The 20,268-nt window shown below is 41.7% G+C and overlaps 2 protein-coding genes across 8 annotated transcripts in view; both read left to right on the forward strand.

The window, feature by feature from the left end:
• Window positions 1-11,522, forward strand: part of LOC123974648 (PHD finger protein 20-like) — a 25,483-nt gene extending 13,961 nt beyond the window's left edge. For 5 of the 6 annotated variants that reach the window (XM_046055479.1, XM_046055478.1, XM_046055484.1 and 2 more), the window contains 7 exons: window positions 2,347-2,430; window positions 2,518-2,660; window positions 2,873-2,972; window positions 4,721-4,916; window positions 4,971-5,196; window positions 6,700-6,934; window positions 9,241-11,522. In XM_046055479.1, coding sequence (XP_045911435.1) covers window positions 2,347-2,430; window positions 2,518-2,660; window positions 2,873-2,972; window positions 4,721-4,916; window positions 4,971-5,196; window positions 6,700-6,934; window positions 9,241-9,377 — 1,121 coding nt within the window. In that variant the 3' untranslated portion in view covers window positions 9,378-11,522. The remainder of the gene's footprint in view (window positions 1-2,346; window positions 2,431-2,517; window positions 2,661-2,872; window positions 2,973-4,720; window positions 4,917-4,970; window positions 5,197-6,699; window positions 6,935-9,240) is intronic. The other variant, XM_046055482.1, reaches the window with a different exon arrangement.
• LOC123974652 (protein NDRG3-like) overlaps window positions 1-20,268 on the forward strand; it is a 165,252-nt gene that overhangs the window by 140,493 nt on the left and 4,491 nt on the right. The gene's annotated exons all lie outside the window — the stretch shown is intronic.

Consider the following 20,268-nt stretch of genomic DNA (forward strand, 5'->3'; position numbering starts at 1 on the left):
ATGTTCAAATGTTTTTATTAAAGGAGTTTATGTTGAAGTACATGAGCTTTATTGTTTTGTTTTTTGCCGTGGTGTCGAATCGGGTATCGATTTCACTGGTGTTGGTATTTAAATTTCCGGTGACATCCCCAGCATACACACAGACTTGATCGCTGTTTGTTTTAATCACAGCATTAATCTCTGTTTTAATGCAGGGTTTAAACTTTTAAAATGTGGTTAATCTTCAGATATTTTAAAAGAAGAATAAAGATTTAGTTGGAGTTCAGCCAGAAACATCACTGTTTTTCTTACCTGTCCGTGAGCAGACGTGAAGAAGGAAGGAGGGGGGGAGAAAGCGGGAGGACAGGACAGAAAGGAGAGGAACAACTTCCTGAGAGTCAAACTAAAGAAGAAGAAAAAGAAGAAGAAGAAGAAGAAAAGTCAGTCAGGTGAGAGTCAGTGTGCAGTCCCGGCAGATAAGTGACCTCCACAAGGATTCAGACCCAGAAGTGGACAATTACACAAGTTCAAAGCCTCTTAAAATCCCCCAAACCTCATTATTAAAGACAGGAAATACAGAAATCAGATAAAGATGAGGCTGCATGCTGCGTCTGTTACCACACTCATCATAAATGTGTTTTCAGTCTGTATCAGCAAAACAACTCTTGAGTTTTATTGGAAATGTTGGTTTGACTAAATGAGCAAATTGCCTTCACGACCTCCATAACTAACCAGCCCCTCCAGGATTTCACGATGTCGTGTTCGTAGCTGTTAACACAAATTCAACAAATCCCTGTGAATTCAGCGCGACTTGCAACTCTGACCTACCAAAGCCGTTTCCTGCAAAACGTTGTCAAACTTCAGCAATCGCACTTCCTTGTTTACAAGACGCAGCAGACATGTGTGACACCAACTTCTCACATTTACCAGCAAAAATAACAGCGAAGGACTGTGAATACTGACAAATACTTTGCCGTCACAAAACATAAGCGTAGATTGGCAGAAACACATGGAGGACGTCAGACGAGACGAATCACTGAGACACAGGCTGCTGCATCCCGGTCAGCTGCAAGAAAGAATCTAGTTAAACTGGTTTAAAAATGCAGTTAAAGGAAACTAATGTAGTTTATCACAGAGTGACAGGTAGGGCTGGGCATTATGGCCAAAAATGTTATCACGATAAAAACATTTCATATCATTCGATATCAATAATTATCACGATAAATGTCAAATCGTTATTTCTTTAAAGGCTGATTTTTGCTCTTGACTGAAGATTGAAGATGATTAATTATGTGGTTAATCTTTCTTTATGGTCAGAATGGGACAAACACTTGATGCCAAACAGTGAATCACTTAACAAAATCAGAGGGAGAACATTCAAAACTATTATGATAAAAATAAATTTAACAAATATGATTAGTAAAACTTTTTTCAGTCCCTTTTCCTCAACAAAATAAATAGTTTAATAAAAAAATTAAGTAACCAAATATTTATCGACGATATATTGAACATTTATTATATTGATATTGAGGAAAATTATATTGTGATAATTATCATTATTGTTTTATTGCCCTGCCCTAGTGACAGGTTCAGCCTACTGTGACACTGAACTGTGTGTGTGAGATTTAACGTAGTTTAGGAATTAAAAAGTCTAGTGTTTAAAAAGGAGACCTATTTCACATTTTATCTACAATGTTGGATGTTCATGTTAAACATGACCAAAGCTTCAAATAATGAGGTTAAAGTATTGTATAGAAATCCCTGTGAGCGTAAACCTCAGATTTCCCCTGTTCTGAACTGCTTTTTGTACCAATACACGAGCCAGACGCTGTTATACCATATATGGTCATTTGCTCCCACAGCAACGATCAGTCTGCCTGTTCCGCCCAGCAACAACAACAGCCTGGTAACATGTTTCAGGTCTTGGCCAATCAGAAGACAGTGGGCCTTAAAGAGACAGGAGCATCCGCACCTTGTTTCAGACAGAGGCTGAAATGAAGGCCAACATGAAGAGCCAACATAAAACAGAAAATAATTTTTTTTTAACTTTGAATCTCGCAAAGCTGCCATACAGGAGTCACAGAACTACAGTATAGGACTGGAAAAGCAGTATTATATGTCTCTTGTATGTAGCAGTTTTCACTTATTTCCACAATTTCATCACAAAAGATAGGTACAAGACAATTGCAGCTTACATCGCAATTTTATTGAAAAGGCGCCTCAACTATCACTAAAAAGGCCCCACAAAATCCTGGAGGGACCGACTAACTTCTTGACTATCTTTCACCTCATGCGTCTCCTGCAGCTGCTGCTTTCTGTATTATCAGTATGATTATAAGAATAACGACCACGTGCTCTTCTCGTCAGGGCTTGGCAGCAGCGATGATGAGAACTCCGACAAACCTCTGATCACTCACCAGTCCGCTGAACGTGACAACACACACGCACAAGGTGGGAACACACACGCTTCACAGATGCGTCGCAGCTATTCTTACTTCCGTGAAAATGCAGATCAGCGTCAGCTCGTCTCTCTTTCAGCTGACGACGGCAGCGACTGGTCGACGCTGACGGCAGAGAGTGGAGAGGACACGCCCTCCTGGCCTCTTGCTATGGACACGGAGGAGTGCGAGGTGGTGAGGTGTGTGTGCGAGGTGGACGAGGAGAACGACTTCATGATCCAGGTACGACGCACGAACACACACTGAACTCTTACACAGGAGCCGATAGAAATGTTTTATAGCTGCAGCTTTTCCGTTCGCCTTCCGTCATTAAAAGACGGGGTCTGTTTTAAAACAATGCTCACATGTCCAAATGCACATTGGACCAGTTATTGGTCGCTGTAGTCATTCCTCCTTTTAATTTCAATCCTTTCTGTCTGTCTGTTTCCCTGTAGTGCGAGTCGTGTCTGTGTTGGCAGCATGGCACCTGCATGGGTTTATATGAAGACAACGTCCCACACAACTACATCTGCTACTACTGCAGACACACTGCAGGTAGGATCTCTTCCTGTGTGTAGAACAAAGGAGTTGCTGGTCTACCGCTCTGCCTCGGTCGGTTGATTTGTTTGGGTATTTGTGTCAATGGAGTCTGGTGGCTTTGACAAGAGCGAGATGGCGATGGTTTCTGGTTAAACAAAAAAGGATTTTACTCTTTAAAAAAAATGTCTCTCTCTGTAGGGATCCTTCCTTTAATGTTGTTGACACCTGTAATAACAATCTGAGCCTTAAGGGGTGCAGTGGTCTGTAAGAGTTATGATGCACCCTGTTTACCTGCTGCTGACTGCAGGGCGCTCACAACCAATTTAAAAAAAATGGTTGTCAAATTTTACTTCTCTAATCTCAATCAAGCGGCAACCTCTGGGTCTGAAAGTGAAACCTGCGTTCTCTCTAACGGCCAGCAGGGGGCGAGTCCGCTGGTCGCAAAAAGAAGTCCGGCTCCATTAGAAATAAAATGTTTCTACTTCTCAGCTGATTTATTCCCTCAGTAAACACTTTTAAATGAGTCTCAGTCGCTAGTTTCAAGTCTTCTTCAACACAGCATGATGTTCATTTAGCAAATTACGGTCCTATTTAGAGGAACAGAGACGATAATGCAGCGTATGCTTTTGGGCGGGACTACCTCATGATTGGCAGGTCGCTACCATGGCGACCTTGTATCCGCGGTCATGTTTGAGTCTGTTAGTCTGTTTTGTTTTAAAAGTAAATTGTTTTGTTAAACTTTTTATTTTTTTTTTATTTTAACTGATTACATTTTAGTTTCTTTATATCCAGGATGTATTTAATAAACAATTAAACATGTTAACAGTATAACATAAGTTATAAGTCTTTGGTTTTGTTGTAACACTGATAAATAATTTTTAGAGGGAGGGCCAGTAAGTTTCAAACCCACTGTTGCAAAAAAGTTTAACGTTGAGCCCTGACTGTGGATAAATAGATAGAACATGTCATGGAGCATTACAACACAAGGCACCGTCAGAATTGTGATGTGGCCCGTTTTTCAAAATAAAGCACCCTGTGCAGACCCCCTATCGTATATCAACAATAAACAGTTAAAACGGATCAAAGAAGAAACAAATTTAAAACTATGTGGCCTTCTTAACCAGGGTAGAAACACAAAAATCAAGGACAACTTACCAAATCAACTAAATCTAAACAATTCAGCAAAATCAGGCAGGCAAAACGTTCTTATTCTGAAAGGCTGTAGAAGCACACAAAATGACAAATAAACAGCAAGTCAACAACGTGGGGCAGGCGCCGGGTGGAGGACGGTTGCAACCGTGGCGCAGCGGTAATGTGGCGCACACACCGCCTGTGTGAGTCCAGGGTAAGAGGCAAAAACCTCGAGCAGAACCAAGGCTCAGGGTGGGCGGCCATCTGCCTCGACCGGCAGGGGGGAGAGGAGCAAATTAACAACATGTCAACAACGTGGGGCTAAACGCTCTGCTGCTGAAACACAGGACGGACAAAACGGTTCAGCTGACGCCATTATCTCACGTTTTCCTCTAGTTTCGTTTGTTGTGAAATGTACACGCCCCGTGTTTAAAACGGGTCAGATGTTTAATTAACCGACATTTCTAAATCGCTGAATAGATAATATTTAGTAAATAAATAGTAAATATTTTCCTGTAGAAAGATTGACCAGTTGAGCTCATATTGATTGAGATAATAGTTGTACAGTGATAACAGCACATGTTTGGATGATTGTGACAATCTGCTGTTTTCTGTGTGTCGTCTCTGTTCAGGTTGGAGACGAGCTCAGCGTTTCCTGTCAGAACCTGATTGGCTGATATCCGGTCACATGTTTGGCCTGTCGTGCCTGAAGGAGAACTACTCAGAGATCAACGCCTCCAAGATCTCACACACGGGCCGCCTGCTGGCGCACACACACGGCCTCCATCAGGTCCTCAGCGCGCTGCAGCTCAAAATCAGCCTGTTGCAGTGAGTACGCCGACATCAGAGACTCTGTTTCAGTCCGCAGAGACGCGTTTTTAGTTTGTCCGTCTGTCCACGCAGCTCGCCGCCCCACCCCGACCTGCAGTTGTGGAGGTTGCCGTGGAGACGGGAAGAGGGGTCGAGACTGACGTGCAGCCCGAGAGGAGAGACGCCGCTCTGTTACGTCAGCAGCGAGCACTGCTACCAGAAGCCCGGAGCATCGTGGGAAAAAGCAGAGCAGAGAGAAATGGAGAGGCAGACGGCTGCAGTGAAGCAGGAGCAGAAGGTAAAAACAGGAAGTGGATCCGATCGCTCAAGATAAAATCTTTACACACTTTTATAACCAGATTAAGTTTCTGTCATCATCATCCCTCTTTTACATTTTGATGCCAGGAATAATTACAAGGCCAGTGTCAAGTAACTCACAAGGTTTGGTATCAAGAGCTCAGTTTGAATAAAGAAGACGTTTCCAAATATACCGTAAAACTTAGATTAAAAGCAGAGTCAGAATTAGATGCTTGTCCCTTTTACTGGCCTGGTGTGGCTACACGTTTTTAAAAATAAACACAGGTCTCAATTAGAAGTTTTTATAGAAGTTCTGGGGATGAATAAAACATCTTAAAGCCCACCGGGTCGCCTGCTTGAGCGTGTTCTGAGCCGCTTAGTGAAGCCAGTGCTGAAGTGCCTTAAACCCGCGTTCTCTCTAACAGCCAGCAGGGGGCGACTTAAACCTGCGTTCTCTCTAACAGCCAGCAGGGGGCGACTCCACCGGCTGCAGAAAGAATGATTGTATAGAAGTCTCTGAGAAAATGTTTCTACTTCTCAGCTGATTTATTCCCTCAGTAAACACTTTCCTGATGAGTTTCTGGTCTCAGTCGCTAGTTTCAAGTCTTCTTCAACACAGCATGATGTTCATTTAGTAAATTATGGTTCCATTTAGAGGAACAGAGACCAGGAAGCAGGGGAGGCTTTAGGGCGACAAATATGGTCACGTCCGGTGTCTGGTTCTGGTTTATGAATATATTGATATCAAACCGCCTCTCGTCTGTCCTGGACATCCTCTCGCAACTTTCACAGCTGTTTTTTTTAATGTCCACTGTTTATTGTTTTGTTTTTTTGTTTTTTCCCGTGGTTATAAATCGGTAACGCATTGAGGAATGTTGCTGGGATCTGTATCGACTACTACATTTCTGGTATCGTGACATCCCTAACTTCTTGCACGAGGATACACTGAATAAAAAAAATTTAAATTTTCAAATCTCATCAACGTTGACAGGTTTGGGTCACATGGTGGTCTTCTTCTTCTTCACTTAATGTTTCCGCATTAATCATCTCACATACTCCTCCTCTAAATGAGGAAAAGAGGACTTGGCAGTTTATTTCAACCACCTGTGACTGAGAAAGGATGCATGAAGTCAGTCAGTGTACAAAAGAAGAAACAAAGCTCGGCTCAGAGAGACACAGAGACCAAGCTGGCTCCTGCTGTTGCTATGAGACCACCCAGAAACACTTTGAGGCTCATTCTCGTAAATGTGGAACTATTTTTACCTGCTGATGCTCAGTGAGCGTGAGGTCTGTGGAGAGAGCTTCTTGTAAAAACACAAAACTGGAATTTTGCCGACTCTTTTTCTTTCTTTCTTTCCTTTCTCTGCGTTTGTTTACGCTTCAATTTTTATTCCCTCTTATCCATCACTTATCAGCTGCACTCAGAAATCTTTATGAGCTGATCATTGTTCTGTAGTGGCCGTCTGTGAACGATAAAGCAGGATTTCTGATTCTTTTTTGGTAGGAGATAAAGCCTGAAGACTTCGACAAGAAGCCAGCTGATGCCTCCACAGACACGCCCGGCATTAAAAGAGAGAACCACACACAACACAGCTGCGACCACGCGCACGCTCAGACGCACACGCCGGAGCCTCGTCCAGCGTCTGTGGCCGAGTGTCAGCTGAACCTGCTGGAGCATGTCGAGTCTGTTCACCATCAGATCAGTGCCAGGATGGACGTGATAGAGCGAGAGCTGGATGGTAAAACACACACACACACACACACGCTATTTATTTACACTAGCAAACATGTCTAAAAACAATACACACTCCAGGGACTTGTGGGCTGTGAAACACAATATTGACATATTGTCACCTTGCAGCAGAGTTTAGGGATGCAGCGTTCGATCTGCTGGATTGGTATTGATGCTGATGCTGGCCTGATTAAGTGGACTGGGGATCAGCCAGACGTGGCTGTCGTGGCACGTCATTATAACCAGTGGAGGAAAAAGTCTGGTCTGTAATAAAATGGATGAATGTATTAGCAAACATCCAGCAGACGCAACACGATCATCTCATCGGAGTCCACCTGATGCGGCTGGATATATTCGCCGGTCTTTTAGCTCTGTGTTGTCGCGAGAGCACAGAACGTGATTTAAAATGGTTTTAAAAAAGATCAGATAAAACTAAAAATCTTCACAGCACCAGTGATTCCACACAGGACTTTGTTAGACTGTCCAGGGGCAAATGTTTTATTAATTTTAAAGTTAAATACATAAATCTGGTGCACTTTCAGAGCAAGATTAGATTAGGCTAAGTTAGATCTATGAAGAACTTTGTGCTCTTGTAAACAATTTGATCATAAACACAGCTATAAATGATGATGCCACAGAAAAAAGTCAACAAATACATTTAAGGTTTTAAGTAATTTCCCAACATTTTAGTGTTTATACTTTAAATGGACACATGCAAAAAGCTTTATTTGTTGCGTATTTATTGTGTTTTTGCTTTCAAGCTGATGCTTAATTAAATGGGGATTATTAGTTGGTCTGTAGCACATAGAATATATTTAGGTATGATGCAAATTAGCGACAACAGGCATAAACCAGTGCTTGCAAAAGGTTCCCAGGAACATATCGAGTGGATGCACAAACAGGCATTGGTGGAATACATACGCTGTCTCGGCTGCAGTCTGAATGGAAGCAATGTGATGCGAATCAGCGTTAAGGGGTTAACGCCTTAATTTGAAAACCCGACGACGTCACGAGTGTCCTGTTGCTAAATTCACCAAGTCCGAAGCAATTTGATATATTGTATTATATGTGGAGCTCGTATCATGTAGAATGAAGGCTTCACAGCCTCTCTTCAGGTCTGACATACTGCAACACTTGAAAATGACATTCAGTGCATTTACCGTAAAGGCTTCAATACGCGTGCACTCAAGATTTAGGTTCGGCTAGCCCATTGCTTGACCGTGAACACTCAAAAAGCTGCTAAAACCCCTAGTTGACGTCACCGTACTGACCTCAAACCATGTTGTTGTGTTCTCAAAAGAAAAGTGGCGTCCGACTCGAGACGATCAAAGTGTGTGAGCGTGCGAGCTTACAGCAGCGGGAAAAACACAACGGTAGTAGTCTTTAATGTTTTTAAGAGTTAGAAAATTAGACTGTGGCGAGCCGCCAAAGTCTCTGTAATTAATGGGAAACACTGCAGGATTAAGGGGGCATTTTACATATTGTTCATGTGGTCGTCTTAAAGGTCAGTTTCTTCCTTCAGTTGATTTAAGCTGAGCACAGACGCAAAATGCAAATGTGAAATCCATGGACGATCCTAGTATTTTATCACCTTATGCATGCCAGACACCTACGTGAAGCTAGAAGCTCCAACCAAACATTTTTATCCACACCAAACACAACAAGCATCTAAATGAACTTAGATCACAACAGAAATAGCTCTGTAATCACTGTACATGGCTGCAGTTATTGCCTTCCAGATATCTCTCATCTCCTCCTACGCTGAACACTCTAAAGAAAGCTGTGTAACATCTGTGTCATATCACTCAAATACAAAACTCACAGAGTTAGCCGGATAGTAATCACAACAAACGCACCAATAATCGTTTCTCTCGCCAAAATGAAGGAGAGAAGAAGTGGTGCTTTGGAACAGACGGTCTTAATCATCATTTACTGGCGGACCTGTAGGAGCTACATAAATTTTGTGTATTAGTTTCTTTTAATCAAATTTACAGTTAGTTTTATAATGTGGATTTTATACCAGACGAGGATGAAAATATATTTTCCTTTATTGCACCTCCATTTAGTGTGTAAGATAAATAGGTTCGTTTACATTTGATTCATATTCCTCAGCTTCTGGCCTTTCAAAGGAGACGAGAATTATGCATCTAGGAGATATTACTGATGTTTTAATCAATAGTTTCACTCCAGTCCTCCGTGATTGGAGGGTTCGCCTGCAGCCATTTCCTGTGACGGCTCCTCCGCTAGTAGTCTTGTAAACAGATTTTAAATAGAAACAAAACTAATCCCAACCCTCTCTCTCTCTCCCTCCAGTGTTAGAGTCCTTTTTGGACCACTCGGGCGAGCTTGAGCCTCCCGACCCTTTGTCCCGCCTCCCGCAGCTCAAACAGCGAATCAAGCGGCTCCTGCGCGACCTGTGCACTGTGAGACGCCTGTCAGTCTGGCGCTGACACTTTTCACTCCTTAAACTCTTGACATCTGACCTTTTGACTCTGCAAGCCACTGCTAGCCAAAGAGACAGACTGACGGCGCTAGCACACGAGTGGACAGACCGGTCGGGAGCGAAGTCGTAGACACTCTGGAGTCTGGAGAGAGAGAATGAGCGGTTTCTTTCCGCTCAGTCACAGGACAGCGCCCCCTTCTGGTGGAGAAAAGGTGCACTGCGACAGGAAGAGGACGATCACGTTCTTTTATAAAGTGGCTGAACAGGTGATTTTCTTTGTTAAATATCACAAATGTGCCAGAACGTTTCCCAAAACGGCCTCCAGCAGGACTCCACCACATGGTGACGGCAGGTTTGATTGGTGATTGATTTTTTTGGATTTGGTTTTTGACGAGCTGCTGTCATCCAGTGTGTGTTTGGATCAATGTTTTACATCCTGTTGTGTGACACCGTCAAAATGTAACCGGCTCACTTAGATTTTTGAAGACATGAGGAGGAGGAGGATTTTATTTCTCACGGCAGAGATTTTGTAAGTGTACAGAAATTGGTAGCTTACTAACTGTAATAATTAAATTTTTTAGGTAAAAGAGAAACAAAATATTCTCAGAGGGTTTTAAGGTCTGGTCACAGCAGAAAAAAATTAATCAAATATGTGCTTCTAATATGTGGTGACCACTAACACACCGGCCGGGCTAACGCTAGTCAGTCAGTCTGCGCTCTGCGCCGTTTACATCCTTTGTGCCGTTTTGTTGTCTTTCAATTTTAGTCAATAAAAAGTTAAAGAAGAGCTGAACGAAAAATCTCCAAGCTAACTAGCCCGCTAACTTGTGGTGAAACTAGTATCAACTGTTAGTTAACAAGCTAGTTAGCATGTTCGCTAATGTGACGTAGGCAGCGTTGTTGAAACTAGCATGAGACAGCTCATGCTCATGCACATACTACAGTCCTGCCACAGATGGAGGATTTGTGGCGTCCGGAGCATTTGATTTATATATTTTGCAGTTGGTATGTAAAGAGAATTTCAACAAAGGCTTCCTAAATAAATTGCCTGCCGCAGCTTTAACTGACAGAGGAGCTTCAGTAAAGCTCGACAGCTAATAAGCTACAGCAGCCTCTTCCATTTTGGACTCTCCTTTCGAGTTACGTTCAGTGTCAGCGATTCCTTTTGACAGTTCTGGACTTTGCAGCAAAATGTCAGTGTGAGGGTCTAGGGCCATCAGAGGACGTGTTGAAGCAGGAATTGAAAGCTCTAAAGCGGAAACATCGCACACATCATCGCCCCTCTCCAGCAGTGAGAAGTCACCCAAATGAAGTTTGAGTCGCGGTAAAAGGTTGAAATTATTTGAACCGGACTTGTTCGCACACGTTAGACATTGTTTCCTGTCTTTACAAAGAAACATATTCACGACTCTTCTTAAAAAACAAAGTTTTAATGATCATTTCAGTTCATTCTTGACCTTTTGGGAACATGATCTGTAACATACAACGTTTAGCAGACAGCTGGTTTGTAATAAGTGCTCATGTGTTTTATTATTTCTGTTTTAATATCAAGACGTTTGAACCTTCTGACGAACTCTGAACATATTTATGTAGAGATAATTAATAACAGATGGAGGTGTCCTGCTGGTGCTTTTAAGCATTGATAGAAATTCTTAGTGAAACCGGTGGGCTCACGTTCTAAAATACTGTTTTCCGTAAAAGCCACAAATAACATGTTAAAATGTAAATATGTCAAATTGAATGTTTTATATACACTTGTATAAGAAACTAACTGTATAAAGCTGTAGATTTATTTTGCTAGAAACAGAGCTTCTGTTGCTTCTCTTGTTTTAACGTTATTATCAGTTCAGCCGAGGTGAATTCAGCTCCAGGTGGTGCGTTCAGGCGGTCCTCCGCAGCTCGGACAATTCATGATTTGCAATATACAGTGGTGTCTGTTCATCTAATATATCCACCTGAGTGTGAACACGTGTTGTGATCCTTTTGTAGTTTTGTGAGTGGTCGAGGACCAACCTGAAAGTTTAAGCTTCAAAAATCAAAGGTTTCTTTTTTACATTCGATCTTCATTAAAAGCATGAAGACAACGTTGACTTTCATCAGCTACCAACCAAACTCTGTAGCATTTTCTGAATATTAAAGAAAATTAAAACAATGTGACATTTGTCTTTTATTTATTATTATTATTAGGGTTCAAACCGCAAAGCGGTAGAACCCTGTTGTGTTTGTGGTGGTTTATTTTTATTATTATCATTATTATTATTATTTATTTGTTGTCTGCCGCACTGGCTCAAATTACCGTGAGCTGGAATGAGCTACTAAACTTGGAGAAATGGCTGGAGATGATGTGCAGGTTCTTCCACATAAATATGAGCCCCGTCGGGCAACATGGTGGCGCTGCAATTAAGGGATAAGAAAAAATCAATTTTCAAAATGCCACACCCTTCACACCGTAAGTCCCATTGACTTGAAATTTCTTACACAGGTTCAGCTCAATGTGCTCTACGAAAAAGCCTCAAGGACTATTAAGGTCCGCCTCCAACATTTTTCCGCCATTTTCAATTTTTTGAAAAACACATTTTTGACATTTCCTCCTAGACCGTAGCTCCACCTGCCTTCAAATTTTCAGTGGATCATCATTGGACCAAGTTTGTCAAAAGTTGCATAAAGCTTGTTGATGTCTCGTTTCCTTTTCAGGATATTGACACATGAACCTCAAAAGGGGCGTGGCTCAGGACATAAACCTGTCCTGAGCCACAACAGTTGGGCCAATCATCACACTTCTTACGAGATATGTCCACGTAAGTGCCCTGGACATGCCCTGAACGTTTCATTGAAATCGACCACTAGGGGGCCCTACAAATGCAACAAATGTGCGTGAGATCGCATAAATCAGATAAAAATTCTCCACTCATTACAAATCTCACAGGATATGGCCAACGTAACTGAAACATAAGTTTCAGTTACGTTGGCCACTAGGGGGCGCTACAAATACAAAGAAATTACCAGGGAAAAATCAGGCTACAAATCTGAAAATGTTTGTTCCATCATTACAAAACTAACCGGATGTATTTCATAACAATGCTGAACTTCGTGTGTAAAACTTTTTTGAAATCAAGATGGAGCAAAAAGGTTTGAACCCTATATTTTTTAGTTTTATATTTTTGTTTAATATTTGTTCTCTCGCTATGTTCTGCTGTCAGGTTTTGTGATACTGGTGGAGAGTCCTACAGTTGGATGACTGTAAAATCAATTCTAGTTTAAAATATATATCAGCATTAGACTTAAAACACTTAATATTTGTGTAATTGTAAAATGTAAACCCCTTTTCATGTCATGGCATATTAACGACAACGTGGCGTGTGGTAGGTTTGTTAAATGAAGTTAAAGATTCTTTGTTAGACTCGAGCTTCGTGTATCTGCTTCATTAAACATTATGAATATTAATTTCCGTATTAACCAGACTGATATGACAGCAGGCCGGGCAGCCCTACACGTGTTCACAGATGATCATGAATATTCATAACTGATCGTGGAAACATTAAAGCAGTTCGACTGTTAAATTTCCTTTAATTTGCTAAATAATTTCAAAGATTATATTAAAGACAGGTCTGGTTTAATTTTCGCTGAAAATAGTCCTTAACAAATATTTACTCCTGTTTGTTTTAAGAGCTACAGTGAGCAGCTGTAGATGGACGAGGAGGTTGGGCACAGTGCTGCATGATGTTAACAGTTTTGGTGATGCTGTGTGTTTGCATGTCACTGATATTTGGTGACGCTTGTGTTTTCTGCTTCACCTGAATGATGAATCCCTTTCAGAGCCTCACACGCCGTCAACCCAAACACAAGGCTGTTTAGAAGGTACAAGCTTTTCCTTTCATGGATGTGTTCATGTCTAGTTGTATGTTTCTATACTGTATTTGTGTTATACGCAGTAAGCCAGATGGTCTCACTGTTTGTTCAGACCACCAGGATCCACCCTTATGCCACGAATGTACAGTAACCCTCCCCCCCTGCAGTACAGTCCATTGAACAAAAGCCTGAAAATGGATTTTCCAATTCTTTTATGTAAGCGCTGAATGAAAGTGTTGGTCAGTCCATCAGTGTGAAATATCTCAATTAACATTAGAAGGCATTAACATGAACTTTGATACAGACATTCCTAACCTCAAGTTATAAGGACCCCCTTAACGTTCCATCTAGGGCCACCAACATGTAAATATGTACTTGTTAAATGCTTCATGACAGGATATATTAACAAAGCTAACAGAGCCTGCACTCAAACACTCATACAGTGTTTTCAGCTAAATGGTAACAAGGAAATTTTCATATGCTACCCAGCAGTATATAACGTAATTAAAACTAGCTTGACCTTTAACAGCTGCAACATTATACAGTCCGGTAATATAATATACATTATTCTGCATAATGAGAACTTTACTGATTTTGCACGCAGCACTTTTACTGTATTACGTAGTTATGTACATGTTATGTGCAGAGTATTTCTACACTGTGGTATTGCTGCCTTTACTTAAGTAAAAGATCTTAGGATTTCTTCCACCATGTTTGCATCAATCTGTTTAAAACTTTCCATTTATGCCACTGTTGTATATAATCCAGTTGGTTTGTAGACTGCCGTTATCGAGCCTCGAGTGTCCACGTTTAGACAAGAGAGTGGAGCTAGCTAGCTCAGTTAGCAAGGTGCATCTGTCATTTAGGTTTACTTTAATTTTAACCGGGATGCTAATTTTAGCTAGCTTAAAACAGGCTTAAAACAAAATCTAGTTTACCGGAAAAAAAGAACAGCCGACTCCTAAAAAAGCTTTTTCAACAGCGTTGGTTAAATGTACACAGAACAGCAGATAGGAGTTGCTTCTTTTTCTTCATTTTCTTGAGTTTTCTTTGCTTTTGATGCAGCTGTTCTCTCGCTATAGAGAGCCTTAGTCCCTCCCCTTCCGGTGGACCACTATCGGACCGAGAAAAAATTTTGTACGGTAGTCAATGGACAACTGATACTTTGATCCCGTTTGAATTGTGCCCTGAATTACACACGTTTGTCAATTTAAAAGATACATTTTAAAGTCAAGAACGTCGCAAAAGTCACATATGTGATATCGTAACTGTCTCAATGACTGAAGTTAACGTTTCTGAAGCTAACGTCAAAAAACTTACATGAGAGGATGATGTGATAAAAGGACTGAGAGTCGTTGGATTAAACACATCAGGTGAGATATATTTCTGCGTGGAACACAGCTAAGTAATCCAGCTGGTAGCAACCAAGCAATGAACGTTAGCTAGCCGACGTATGTTGCGCGAGACGAGAGATGTAGTTCGCTGAACAGTTTTCACACAAAACGACATGTAACTTTACTGTTTTACGACAAACTGCGACTTTCTTGACTTGCAAAATTATATTTTAAATTGACCAACATCATATGTGTAGTTCAAGACTCAATTCTGACCGGATAAAAAGATAAGCTGTCTCTCGCCATTGACTACCGTACATATTTCTTCCAAAATAAGGTCCCATGAGCCGAAAGCGGAAGTGAGGTACGAAGTTATTTACTGTTAGCTGCTTGTCAATCAGCTTGTAGCCCCGCCCTAAAGCCTCCCCTGCTTCCTGGTCTCTGTTCCTCTAAATGGGACCATAATTTACTAAATGAACATCATGCTGTGTTGAAGAAGACTTGAAACTAGCGACTGAGACCATAAACTCATCAGGAAAGTGTTTACTGAGGGAATAAATCAGCTGACAAGTAGAAACATTTTCTCATAGACTTCTATACAATCACACTTCTTTCTGCAGCCGGTGGAGTCGCCCCCTGCTGGCTGCTAGAAAGGATGCGAGTTTAAGGCTCTTCAGCACTGGCTTCAGGGTGCGAACCACGTTAATAAGGCATCAGCTCCCCTAAAAGCATGATTTGTGATATTTCGGGGCTCTCTAAAATATTGACAGCTGCTTTATTGACATTAATTTCTATATTTCTCTGTCATCATGGATAATGCGGAGCATCAGACTTCATCCTGCCAGACCACCGACTGTACTCAGGGGGCCAGTCGCTCCCTGATCTCCCGTCTCTGGTCCGCCCCACTCAGTAAGAATCACAGGCTGTCTCCAGCCCCTCATTAATATTAATACGTCCTGACTGCAGGAAGAAAAGGAGGCAAATTCTGACAGAAAAGCGACAAAGTTAAATTTAACTCAGTGTGACACTGACGTTACTTTTGGTGAAGTTGAAGCTCTTTGGTGGGTAAAAAACACACTTTGGTGCAACGCTTGCACACTGGAGGAAAGTGGCCACTGGAGCTCCACCCCTTTATAACCAACCTGCAGGAAGGGGCGTCCCTCCTGAGTAGTGATGTCGGTGGCTGGAGGGCGACACACATACACTAATTTGGATTCCCCTTTAAAAAGAGATTAAACCAAATGCACTCCGCTAGTGTTTAAACATTTATTTAGGCTACTCAAACAGTCCACTCATTTAACGAGGCTGCTGATGAGTTAAACGAAATATGAGTTGTTGTAAATGATACAAGCTGAAAGATTTACTTAATGAAATAGTGTTGTATTTTCCATAACGTGTTTTTACAAGCAGCGCTGGCGCACAGCGTTTGGCTCGATAAAGCAATGAACACGTGATAACAATATATGAAACTATGCTCTCTATTTGCTCTACTGACACATTGAAAACAGCATCAATTTAAATGTAATTTGTTCTCCTGTTCACTTTACTTATGAGAATAGATTGCACTGCATGCAAGTAGCCTATTAATTAATGATTCCTGATTAAACTGTACAACATATTCGAGCCGTTCTTTTGTAGAAACAGATATCTACGTTTGTGTTTATTATCCTAAATCTGGATCTTTTTGTGGCTGCAAATTATCTTAAATTATGGGAGGGGGTTTGCGCACTTCAGGGAAAGTCAATCAAACGAGTGTTTGTTTATTCAAAAAGGCTTTAAGCCTGTAATATTCAGTGGTAATATTAGGATTTATTTTACACAATAGTAGGCCTGTTCATTTCAAACAGTTTCATCCTTCTGCCATGTGAGTCGCTGTTAATCATTTCTCCTCTTTATGTGCGTACGCATGGTTCAGAGTTTTTTTTAGATCACAACCTTTGCTTTGGAAGTGGCGTCCGCACGTTTCCAGCCCTGTTTTGTACTTAGGCACCGTTTATAAATGAGATCCCAGATGTTGTAGCTACGCCCCTGCACTCTGAACATGGCCTGTAAAATAATAATAATAATAATATAACCACAAAAAGACAGTGGAGTCTGGCAGGAAGTTCGAACAATAACTCCCTGTTTTATACTTTTATAACGCGGCTGTTCCGTCACAGTCGCTCAAAGTGAAACATGAAATCAGTTTAAAAGATAATAAATAGAAATTTAAAAAAATTAAAAAAAAATAAAAATAAACGTGACACCTGTTGTGATTTTGGTGACTGACGTCATGGCCGCCCGCTCACAGCCCGTTAAACGTTGACGTAGCTCCGCCTCCTGACCGTCCGCGTGCCGCTGACAGCCAGTCCAGCCGGAGAGAGAGGAGCCTTCACGGTTAGACGGTTCACGCACCGACCGGCCAACTAGTTGGATTAAACCGGCGACTTGAACACATCCAGGAGCTAAACGGCTAACGGTGAGGAGCTAACGGCGAGTAACGTCCATTTCAGTAGCTGCTGTAACGGCTGACTCACTAACCGAGTAATAACGGCTGGTTAGCGAGCTAACGACCAAGCGAGCTATCATAGGCTACGTGTCGTGTTATCGGTCACTAGCAAGTGAACCGAGTTAGCTGTGAAAACAGTGAGACGGAAGCCTCCTCGTGAGGTTATCATCAATGGCGACGGGGTATTTAGTTACAGGTGTGTGTGTGTGTGCGTGTGCGTGTGTGTGCGTGTGTGTCACCAACGTCTCCTGTAGTAACTAAGCCTAAGCTGTCTGTCTGGAGCTAACATTAGCATCCAGGCTCATTGATTAGACAGCGGTTAACGGTAAGTTAGCTCTTCTACAGAGATTCTTCTGTGTGTGTGTGTGTTTGTTAGCGTGTGTGTGTGTGTGTGTGGGCGGACAGCAGAGCCGAGAGCATCGGTAACGGTAACGGTACACTCCGTTCAGCGTGGAAACCCAGCCTCATATCTGAGCACAGCTTCAGTTAACGATTATTTCTGCTGTTGATATTTGTGTCGATCAGTCAGTTTCAATTAAATGGGCTGAATCAGGAAAAAAAAAAAAATAATAAGAAGTCAAAATTCAATTCATAGATCATTTTATTAAATTGACAGTGTTACAGCAGCAGGGCATAGTGTCCAAGTAGGAGAAGACAGTCTAAAGGTAAACAAACAATAAATCAATATAGGTAAGGAGAATAAAATAACATGTGTAACTGAGTGTGTTTACATGCGTTCACGTTAGGATCAGGTTTTTGCAGTACCCTGCTCATCATCAGGGTTCTGCAGTACCCTGTCATCATCAGGGTTCTGCAGTACCCTGCTCATCATCAGGGTTCTGCAGTACCCTGGTTGCGCATCCAACACCTTCCTTGTTTTGGAAATATCAACCCCTTATTGTAAGAGAAACCTCGGTACGCTATCTGGAGTACTCTTAAACCAGGATGCTGTGGCATGTAAACACCTGATCCAGGTAGCAGGTGCAGCAAAATAAAGTGATGCTAAATGACATAGAAGTCTGATGTTGGTAAGGCAATTCACTCATCATCTTTCTGCTGGAAGGAGAAGATAAATCCAGTAGGGCAGTAAAGGCGGCTAGAAGCGGTTTATTTGGTTGAAATTGGCAGATTTCCAGGAAGGGAAGGAGTCAAAGACACATCTGCACCAACGCAGACGACCAGAACCCTGGATAATACCAGGAGAACATAAACAGTATATGAATAACCAGGTTTTCTGTGTTTTTAAGCTTATCCTTATTTTGATTATATTAGGGATGTGGTGTTAACATGGCACATGGAGAAACCTGGCTATCCAATCGCTGTAGTCATGATTATAACAGTATCCAGGGTTCAGATGTACTGTGTGCACGTTGTGTCTTTGACTCCTCCTTGGCCGTCTGCACTCGCTGTAATTAACCCTCTGCTCAATTTAGCTCCTTCGGTAAACTCCACATGACAACAGCAACAATTTATGAATGGTGAAATGCAATTTTGGTTGGTAGGATTTTAGATATTCCAGCAGCACATCTCACGGTCTGTGCAGGGTTTGCGCTCTGATCTGAGTGGTATCTGTAGCTTCGCAGTCAGACAGTCGATTATCTGTATCGGCCAGAGCCAGATAGCCGACAGGAAGCTCAACATCCACCCAAACCAGTCTGTCGAAACACTGTTACCCAACCTGTCTGCGCGCACACACATATAACCGGATGGCCTACTGCCAATGAGAGATCACTGGCTGTTTCCATTAGATTCACACAGTTGGATAACAGAGAGTGACCACACAGGTAGATACCCAGAGAGAGAGAGAGGTAGACAGACAAGTGTCAGAGCTGATAGAAGCAAAAAATCTTTATTTTGACTCTACGGTTAGTTTACGCTAGCCATCTTTTATCACGTGAAGTTGTCCGGTGGGAAACGGGGTCCTATGCAAAGGTTTTAGAAAGGTGTGGAAAATTGCTGTTCCAAAATAGATTTATATTTATCAATTAACAAAATGCCAAGAGAGTGAACAGAAGAACAATCTAAATCGTATCGATATTTGCTGTGACCACCCTTTGCCTTCAAAACAGCGTCAGTTCTTCTAGGCGCACAAAGTCAGGGATTTCCGTAGGCGTATCCTCAGGTGTATGATCAAACAGTAACGGTGTTTCCCACAGGATTTTGTGAGACTATTGTGGGTGGACCTTGGACCTTCTCGGGGGCGTTCAGGGACATGCCCGTACGGAATAAAATGTACATTTTAAAGTTGAATGCATTAATGTGGTGCACTATGAGAGCAACATTACGAGGCTAGATTGTGCTTTAGCAAACATATTGATGATAAACACATTGTGTAGATATAAATGGTGATAACCCAGCAAAAAAGTCAGTACATTTATTTAATGGTTTACCAGCAATGCAAAATCAAAGAATATAGTAATTAACCAAAATGTTAGTGTACACGTAATGTACACGTTTTATACTTTCTGTTATTGTAAACCAATTAAATCTTATTTCCACACTGTATAGAAGTTGTGTTAACACTTGATTTTGATCCTCGAGGCAAGTTAACGCAATTTGCTAAATTATATTGTATGTTGAGCTCGTATCACGTACAGTTAAGACCTCACAGCCTCTCTTCAGGTCAGACTCTGATACTGTAACACTTATCTTTGTAAAGTGAGAAAGTGACAGAATAAAGACCCTGACCCTGCTCTGCTGGGTTTCATTTATCATAAACCACATCAGAACTTGCTACAAATGATCAGTCATCAGTCTCATAAATTGGAAAAGAAAACGTGCAAACTGTGTATCATCTCTTTAGCAGAATGCCAGGCAGGTAGACAGGTACTCGCATGTGACAGTTTAACAGCTGGTACCTGACTGACGCTGTATCTGTCTGCCTCCTTGTTTGTGTGTTTTATCAGGTTGATTGGCAGTAAAGCGGCCCTATGATGGAGGAGCTTCACGACGTCCAGCTGACTGAGATCAAACCACTCCTGACAGGACAGGTGAGGGGGTGGGGCTTAGCTTGGGGTCATGGCTCACATGCTCAGAAAGTTGGATGTCCAGGACAACAACGTGCTGTCAGAATATTTAAAGCAAGAGACACGTCTAACAGATGCCTGCAGCCTAAAGAGCTGGTATAAAAATAACTTTCCAGAGCACAACAGCTGTTTCTCAATATATCCAATAAATAACACACGAATGTTCAATAAATGACCTACAATCAGATTCATATGCTTGGA

The sequence above is a fragment of the Micropterus dolomieu genome, linkage group LG08, assembly GCF_021292245.1.
Source record: "Micropterus dolomieu isolate WLL.071019.BEF.003 ecotype Adirondacks linkage group LG08, ASM2129224v1, whole genome shotgun sequence".
NCBI lineage: Eukaryota > Metazoa > Chordata > Actinopteri > Centrarchiformes > Centrarchidae > Micropterus > Micropterus dolomieu.